Here is a 9161-nt window from a genome sequence, read left to right as displayed (position 1 = left end):
AAGGAAGTATTCCACTTGAAATGTTGAGCAGCAGCTTTTTCCATCATTCCACTAAAGAGAAAGGAGAAAGGTGTCACAGCTGAGAAGCGAGCTGGACCTGGTTTTCGTTATAGGCTTGCACAAGATTGGACTTCCTCATTATTACTGACACTATCTCATTCCACAGAGTAACGGCCTTGATTCAAATGGTTGTGGTTGGAAATGAGTTCTTTTTTCTGCTGATGACCTCACTTCCTGCAGAATGTGAAATGAGTAGACCTCGTGAGACCAGACATACACTTGGGTTGTCTCCAACCACTGTCTGTCACACACAGCATTCAAGCCTGGATGACAAAGGCTAGGCCAGTAAGTGGACCATCTCGGGAAGGTTGTAGATCCGCTGCTCTGTGAAGACGGAATATTCTACTAGAAAACAAGTAAGGTTGGATGCTGAAGGAATTGATATGACCTTGGAAAAGGAAGCTGTCGGGATAGCTAGATGGTGTAGATTTACGGCTGTAGAGCCAGCGGTTGGGGGTTCAGTTTCTCCACTGTGCATGCTGGGAGAAGAGCTAGCTTGTGTAGCCTTGGGCCGCCTGCACAGTCCCAGGGCATCCCCAGAAGAAGGGAATGGTAAACCACTCCTGTGTATTCTATACCTGGAAAACCCTGAAAAGGGTCTCCTTACATTAAAAGGGACCCTACGGATCATCGAGTCCAATCCTTGTCAAAGAGGCACAGTGGCACGTGGTTATTGGTTATTAATGAAAAAGAAAACTATTCTAGTAAAATAGTCACAATTAAATTTGTTAATACAATTAGTTTTTATTATTTATTATTCCTCTTCCTATAAGATGTGGATAATGTATGAAAAAAAGATATATGCTCATAATTTGTTGGGGAAAATGCTTTGTTTTCTGAGTGACGCTATCCAAGGAATTGCTTCTTCTTTTTTAATTGTGGAGAGGGGAACTCAAATGGAAGATTGCACAGAATTAAAATGTAATATTTCAAGAAACCAAACTCAAAATTCATATGATATTAAAACTTACTTCCCCCCCACACACACACACACACATCTAACTGTTACACCTGGAATGCAGCTGTAAGAATGACTTCAGAACAGGAATTTTCCAGGAATAGCAATGCTAGTCTGTTACAAGAAATACAATAAAAAGATTTTGTAAATAGTTGTTGTGGGTTTTTTTTGGGGCTCTTTGGCCGTGTTCTGAAGGTTGTTCTTCCTAACGTTTCATCAGTCTCTGTGGCCGGCATCTTCAGAGGACTGGAGTAGGAACTCTTACTGATAAATACTCAATTCCCAAACAAACTGCACCAGAGCACAGAGTGCTACTCCTGTCCTCTGAAGATGCCGGCCACAGAGACTGGCGAAACGTTAGGAAGAACAACCTTCAGAACATGGCCAAGGAGCCCAAAAAACCCACAACCGCCATTAGATCCCAGCCGTGAAAACCTTCACGAATACATTTTGTAAATACTTAATACTAAACATGGGATGTTTTTTTTTTACATAAGGTTTTATGCAAGGCTGCGTTCTTCACTCAAGTCAAAGAAAAAATGTTTCTAAGGTGGCACGAGGCTTTTGTTATTAACATAAACACAGAGGTTGCTGTGGTAGTGGTTGATACTCATAAGCACATATTATTGTTTATTGAGGGACTGAACCAGCTTCCTACTGCAGGGCTAGTGATGAAGTTTGAACGAATCAATGAACGCTGCTTAGAATGTATTTCAAATATAGAAGGTTGTTTCTTGAGATATATATATATATACATCAATAAGAGACTGAAATATATATATCACTACGTCTCCCAGAATTTCCCATTCAGCACAGTTACTGGGAGTTGTAAATTTGGTCCAATCAGAGGGCTGAAACTGCGACTCGTTACCCCAAAATATGGGGTAAAATACACCCACTGGAAGCCTTTCAGAATGATTCATCTAATGTTGTTGTTGTCGTTTAGTCATTTAGTCGTGTACGACTCTTTGTGACCCCATGGACCAGAGCATGCCAGGCCCTCCTGTCTTCCACTGCCTCCCAGAGTTTGGTCAAATTCATGTTGGTCGTTTCGATAACACTGTCCAACCGTCTCCAACTATTATATTCATCTAATAAAATAGTTCCTAATCTTGGTTCCCCGGATGTTCTTGGTCTAAAACTCCCAGAATCCTTCACCACCTATTGTTCTGGCCAGGATTTCTAGGAGTTGTAGTCCAAGAACATCTGGGAACCCAAGACTGGAAACCACCAATTCGAACATAAATCACATTTCATCATATTCTGAGTCATGATCAGGACACTCTTGCTCTCTCTGCCTGTCTCCCAATATAGCTTCTAGTTCTTGGAATCAAATGCCTCCAATCTCTAGGCATGAGATGTGCAATGAAATGGCATATAAGGACCTAGGAACAGAAACCATTGCTATAGAACAGCCTTCTCTAATCTGATGCTTTTCAGACACACTATTCTGACCATCTCCAGACCATTGGCCATGCTGGATAGGGATGGTGGCTTTTGGTAGACCAATCCATCTGGAGGGGATCAGGTTGAAGAAAGCTGGCACCTTTAGAGGGGAGGGAACCATGCAAGCATACAGTGGTGCCTCGCTTAATGGAGATAATCTGTTCCAGGAAAATCGCCATTAAGCAAAAACATTGTAAAGCGGAAATAAAAAGCCCATTGAAACGTATTGAAAACCTTTTGATGCGTTCCAATGGGCTTAAAACTCACCATCCAGCGAAGATCCTCCATACAGCGGCCATTTTTGCTGCCTGTATAGCGAGGAATCCGTCCCTAAACACAGCGGGGAGCCATTTTATTTATCCGGTGGCCATTTCGAAACCACCGATCAGCTGTTGAAAAATCATTGTTTTTGTGAAGAATCGGTTCCCGAAGCAGGGAACCGATCATTGCAAAGAGAAATTTCCCCATTTAGAGTATCATTTTACGATCGCAATTGTGATCGCAAAAAGACCGTCGTAATGCGGATTCATCGTATTGCGGGGCAATCATAAAGTGAGGAACCACTGTATTCTGTAAGATGTTTCCTTGAGAACTGAGAAACATTCCATGTATTTTACCACCTGATAAATGTCTGCCTTCCTTTTCAGGTCCTAAGAGGATGGCATCTAAAACTGCGGTCCTAGCCGTCTACATCTTTGCCTTTGTCATAGGCCTCCCTTCCAACCTCTTGGCCTGCTACTCCTTCCTGAGGAAAGTGCGCCAGAAGCCGGTCCCCATAGACATCCTCTTGCTCAACTTGACCCTGTCCGACCTTTTCTTTCTTCTCTTCTTGCCTTTCAAGATGGTGGAAGCTGCTCAAGATCACATCTGGAACCTCCCTTATTTCCTTTGCCCGCTGGTCAACTTCTTGTTTTACAGTAGCATCTACCTCAGCACCCTCTTCCTCATGGGGGTGAGCGTGGAGCGCTATCTCTGCGTGGCCCACCCAGTCAAGCACAAATTAAACCGCCGGCCGACCTATGCCAGAGTGGCCAGCATTATCTTCTGGATCCTGGCCTGCTCCCATTGCCTCAGCATTGTCTATGTTGTGGAGTACTATGGACACGAGAAGAAAGAAGAAGAAATCAGGTGTTACAGCAACTTCTCCACTAATCAGCTTCGTATTGTCCTCCCTTTCCGCCTAGAATTAAGCATTGTCCTCTTCGCCATCCCCTTCGTTGTCACCTTTTTCTGCTACGTCAGTGTCATCCGCATCCTGACCATCATGCCTAACATCAAACCCAATAAGAAGCAACGGGCCGTGGGTCTGGCTTTGGCCACTCTGCTCAACTATGTCATTGCCTTCGCCCCCTACAATATCTCCCACATCGTGGGCTTCTTTCAAAACATGGAACCTTTATGGAGAGAGGAAACCTTCTTCCTCACCTCTCTCAACACCACCTTGGACCCTGTGATCTTCTTCTTCTCCTCTGCCACCATCCGCCAAAGCTTTAATGCCTGCTGGCTCCGTCTGCGCTCATTTGTTGTCTCACTATGCTGTTCATGTTGCATCAGTGCTCCTGAATGCAGTGCCAATGCAGCAGGAGGTGGGCAGTTATCTGCTTCAAATACATTGGACTTGGCAGGAACTAGTACACCCATTCCTTACTCAAAATCTGCCACATCAGAGGCTTGAACATCCTACAAGAATGATTTGGCAGATAAGGCCTGTGCTGAGAAGAGAAGAAACTGGAGCCCGGGACTTTGTTTTGTGTATCAGAGTTCACAAAACGTTCACCTGAGGAATCCAATGCAGTGTTAGGGTTGCTTCCAGATTTGGGCTGGTGTCTTCAAAAAGCAACCATCTTTCTCTGCCCATCTCCTGTTATGGAGATCGAACAAGACAATGCTTCTGTCTCGTATCCACACCAGGTAGCTGAGCATACATGCAAAATGCCCTTTTTAGCCTATCATTAGTCAATTGAAGAGGGACGTGGTGGCGCGGCAGGTTAAACCACAGAAGCCTCTATACTGTAAGGTCTGTAGATCTTCAGCTGTAAGATGAAATACATGCGATGGAGTTAGCTCCCGTCGCTTGTCCCAGCTCCTGCCAACCTAGCCATTCGAAAACATGCAAATGTGAATAGATAAATAGGGACCACCTCGGTGGGAAGATAATAGTGTTCCATCTCTAAGTTGCGCTGGCCACGTGACCACAGAAACTGTCTTTGGACAAACGCTGGCTCTACGGCTTGTAAACGGGGATGAGCACCACCCCCGATAGTCGAACACAACTGGACAAAAATTGCCAAGGGGAACCTTTACCTTAGTCAACTGAGTCTTTATTATATTATGTGAGAGCTACAGGAGATGGTTGATTGACCCACTGGTGGACCGAGGCAGTGGAGATGAATGCCTGGGTAATGCAGTTACATGGAGCCAAGAGGTCCGAGTAGTAAAGTACAGAAGATACCAGGTGACTGAACAGTATGGGCAGTGTTGAAGGATGGAATCAGGAGATTAGAATGGGTGCCAAGAGAGCACCATACTCGAAGGAATCAGAAAGCAAGAACTGGGTATTGATTTAAATAACACCTCTTCTATCCTTTATTTTTAATTTATGGAAACAGACTACAAAAATGTGTTTTTGTGTTTGGACAGAAAACTCATCTCAACCACCACAGCAATACTTCAGCTGTTACATTTTGTTGTAGGCATTTAAAATATTTGTATACATACTGTTTTTGCTTTCAGATATTGTCTTTCTAATGGTGTAAGCTGGCTTGGGTCTTTTTTAAGGAGAAAAGCAAGGTGATGGATGGATGGATGGATGGATGGATGGATGGATGGATGGATGGATGGATGGATGGATGGATGGATGGATGGATGGATGGATGGATGGATGGATGGATGGATGGATGGATGGATGGATGGATGGATGGATGGATGGATGGATGGATGGATGGATGGATGGATGGGTTAGTCAATGGATGGATGGATGGATGGATGGATGGATGGATGGATGGATGGATGGATGGATGGATGGATGGATGGATGGATGGATGGATGGATGGATGGATGGATGGATGGATGGATGGATGGATGGATGGATGGATGGATAATCAAACAAACAAACAATAAATGTTGCTTAACTGTGAAGATAGTAAGTCATTATCAGAAGGGCTGTAAGTCAAAGAGAATGCATCCTTTGCAAACGTTCAAGAGCAGCTGATCCCATTCAACCCTGAGCCTAATTTTGATAGTTCTTTGCAAATCATCAGTTCAGGTTCTCCACCAGGGAAAGTTAATTCTGTCGTGGCCATGCTGCTGGTGGGACATTCTGGAGTCCTTGCCCATGAACGTTTTCTCAAGCTGCAAAGGATTGTCTTGTGAGCTTGTGGGGAATTCCAGAGTTAAGAGTCCACAAGTATAACCTCTCAAGCTTTGGACATCTTTCCTTCAAAGTCAGTCAGTCGTGGAAAGAAAAAGCGAGCAAGCAAAGAGAATGGTGGAAACAGAGTAACGTGGTGTGGGGAGGGAGAGAGAAAATGGAGTTTTTTTTATTTGCAACCTGACATGCTGCCTTTAGTAGGTCTGGCTGAGAGGAACCTTTCTGGGCTGTTGTAACTGTCAATTATTAACAGCACTAACCAACAGTCCTTTCCTTGCCTGTGATTCAGAAGAGAGCAATGCCTCTCCATGAAGAGTTATTTCCTTCTCCTGAGTCTGCTGAGGCTTGCTGCTGCTGCAAGCAGTCGTGTTTCTTCTCAGTTTGCTATTTGATCTGTTCACTGTAAATAAATGAAATGCTGTTATTCTTTCTTCTTACAAATGTTTCCGAGTGAGTTATTGAGACTATAAGTGTCAGTTGATGAGAAAAGAGGGCAGTCTAATCTGTGGAACATGAAGCTATTTGACTTGTGCTTCTGCAGGGGAAATTTTAACAAAATTCAATAGAAAAAGAGTGGGTTTCCTTACTTCTGACTTTGGTCCCACACCTCACCAGTTTTAATTCCACCTACCTCCAGACCAGCAGTGCTCCTCTCATATTACACTCATGGAAGTGTGGCCCTCACCAGAAGAATGGTTCCCTACCCCTGGGTTACACAGAGCTGACCTATCAGTGGCCCATCTATAGATGCTTTTCCATCATTCCAAAATTAAATACTGTTTCTGCATAATTTAATCTCCCACGTGCTTTCTCAGTGATGATACTCCCCTGACAATGCTGGAAAATAGCTTGCAAACTCATAAGCCAAGGAACCACAGCCACTGTGTTTTCCTGACTCATTTCATATCATGCGGGTTTTAGCTCAAATGAGGAAGGAGCTTGAAAAAAGCCAAGTGGGTCACATCCAAGGAAAAAGGAAACAGGGAGATTACGTACTTCTGCTCAGGTATAGCCAGTTGGTTATTCCCCTTTGTACTTCCTGAGCCTAATAGAGCTGCAGTCCAAGAGAGATGGAGGCCCTCAGGTTGAAGCAGGCTGGATTTTCTTCCCTAGACATAGTTCTGTCTGGATATGGGAGCTGGCATTGGTATAAGTCATTCAGGAACTCATTTCTAGGCAAGGTACAGACCGTAGATAGTTTCAGACAAGAAGAAAAGTTAAAGACAGAAGAATCAGCCATTCCCTAGTTGTAGAACTCAACGTGGAGGAGGGAGATTGAGTCTACAGACTAAGTGTGTACATGTTGGTCTGGTATCCTTGAAGCATCATCTCTTAGTATCTATCTAGCTCACATCTCTTAGTATCTATCTAGCCCAAATGACCAGAAGTGGGATTTGGGAGCATTTATCTATCTTCTTTTTGACCCTTGGCCTCTACTTCCTCTCGCACCTGTTGTTAGACTGATCCTCTCAGAGTCTGCCCCTCTGTCTTACTTTTCCCCCCTGTTTCTCTGAGGCACAGCCATGCCATTGTTCCTGTCCTCCATATCTTGTAGGGCACATGCCTTTCTAATTAGAATCAAGGTCTAGGCTTTTCTATCTGGAATGTAACTTTCTTAATCATGGTGCTTTTCCTCTGCTTCTCCTGCTTCATAGTGGGTCTGTTGTGGGATTGACCGCCCGCGTCTCTAGTACCGACTCATCCCGACAGAGAGGGGAATGTTTTTCTTCTGCCTCACCTTGCAAACAATCACAACAATAGGTACACATGAATAGGTACTATGGATAGATGGATGAAATTGATGGGGTTTAAATCAGAGTTGGGTGATGACGCAATTGGGCCACCAAAGCTGGGTGGGGAAGCAAGCTCATGAGTCTCTCTGAAGTCTCCAAGGGGCTGTTGGGGGGGCGGCAAAACTTGGAAAGCAGGGAGAAGTTCAGAATTCATCCCAGCCAGCGATATTTACTTAGGGTCCAAAATGAAGACTGTAAATGTGAAGATCCAGCTGGAGGTGTGCTATCACCACAGTGAAGCTTCTGGAGGTTGAATTAAATGGTCTATGGCTACATCTATAGAAGGTGTTTGTGGGGGGTGTACATAGAATTGTAATCATAATCTTAGATCTGCAGAGCTGGAAGGGACCCTGTGGATCATTGAACCCTGTCACAGAGGCACACTGGGGAACCAGAGTCTCAGCTTCTGGATTCGCAGCCAGATGCCTAAACTAGAGATGGAATATTCGTATTTGTATCCCCAGGGATATGTATATGAATATCAGCACCACAGGTGCCTGGGGAAACAGGACCCTCCCCCTAGAACCGGCCAGTCCACCAACCACTCACTGTGTGGTGTGCACAACCGTTGTTGCTTGTGTCACAACAGTTGCGTAAGTAGCCCAGCCAGTGCTTCTCCACCTTCCTGCTCAGCTGACAGCTCAACTAAGCGGGGAGACTGGTCATCCTGCCTCCTCACTGGGGTTGGGAGGGGAACTGCCGGCCAGGCTACTTCCACAATTGGTGTGACATGAACAACAACGGCTGTGTGTCCCACATGGCAAGTGGTAAGTGGACCAGCTGGTTCTTGGGGCTGGTCCAGCTTCCCCAGTCTCCTGTGGTGCTGATATGCATAGATATTGGATGTGAATACAAATATCCTATCGCTATCCTAAATCCCTGAGCTATCCAGTAGTTCAGTGGCAACATGAATGGTGTGTGTCTAAGTCAATGGACGGTGTGTATGAGTATCTACAAAATGTGTGTATATAAATGATGGGGCCCAGGATGCTTCTCAGGTAACAATCCATCCTACAGGTTAAAAGGAAAATTGCAGGCCTGAGCAGAATGGAGTGTATTAATGAGAAGCCATAATGATCAGGTGTGCTGAAACTGAGTCAGGATGACTCAGCAGAGATGATGTAATCCAGGGCTGACGCAATCCAGGGATGAGGTAATGTGTAACCTGATTGGTTCTGTATATGTATATATGTATGGATTGTACAGTTAATTGTATCTTCACCTGCATGAAGATCACATCTACTTGTTATGCTGTCTGACTGCTGTAAATATTGCTGTAAATACACGTTGCTGAAGGAAATGCTGATGGACTATGTGTGAGTTATTCCTGGACTGCCTGAACTGCCAATTACTCTACTAAAAACCGTGATTTCCGCTAAGAAAGCTGACAGTTTCGCACACCTGTGATTTAAAATAAAAGAAAGAATGAAAATTGGATGAAGACTGTTTCCATTCCCATCTTGACTGCTTAGGTGCAGGTGTATTGGAACATGCAGAGTGATCATACTAAAGTAAGCCTGCCAATTACCATTCA

At 44.4% G+C, this 9161-nt stretch overlaps 1 protein-coding gene across 1 annotated transcript; it reads left to right on the top strand.

Moving 5' to 3' along the window:
• Positions 1-303: 303 nt before the first annotated feature.
• Positions 304-4426, top strand: LOC110090708 (free fatty acid receptor 2). The gene is made up of 2 exons (XM_020814465.3): positions 304-416; positions 3112-4426. Exon 2 carries the CDS (start codon positions 3123-3125, stop codon positions 4137-4139), a length of 1017 nt encoding a protein of 338 aa, XP_020670124.3. The 5' UTR covers positions 304-416; positions 3112-3122; the 3' UTR covers positions 4140-4426.
• The last annotated feature ends 4735 nt before the right edge of the window (positions 4427-9161 follow it).

This window comes from Pogona vitticeps, chromosome 9 (genome assembly GCF_051106095.1).
Source record: "Pogona vitticeps strain Pit_001003342236 chromosome 9, PviZW2.1, whole genome shotgun sequence".
NCBI classification, from domain to species: Eukaryota; Metazoa; Chordata; class Lepidosauria; order Squamata; family Agamidae; genus Pogona; species Pogona vitticeps.
This window is presented reverse-complemented; position numbering and strand designations above follow the sequence as displayed.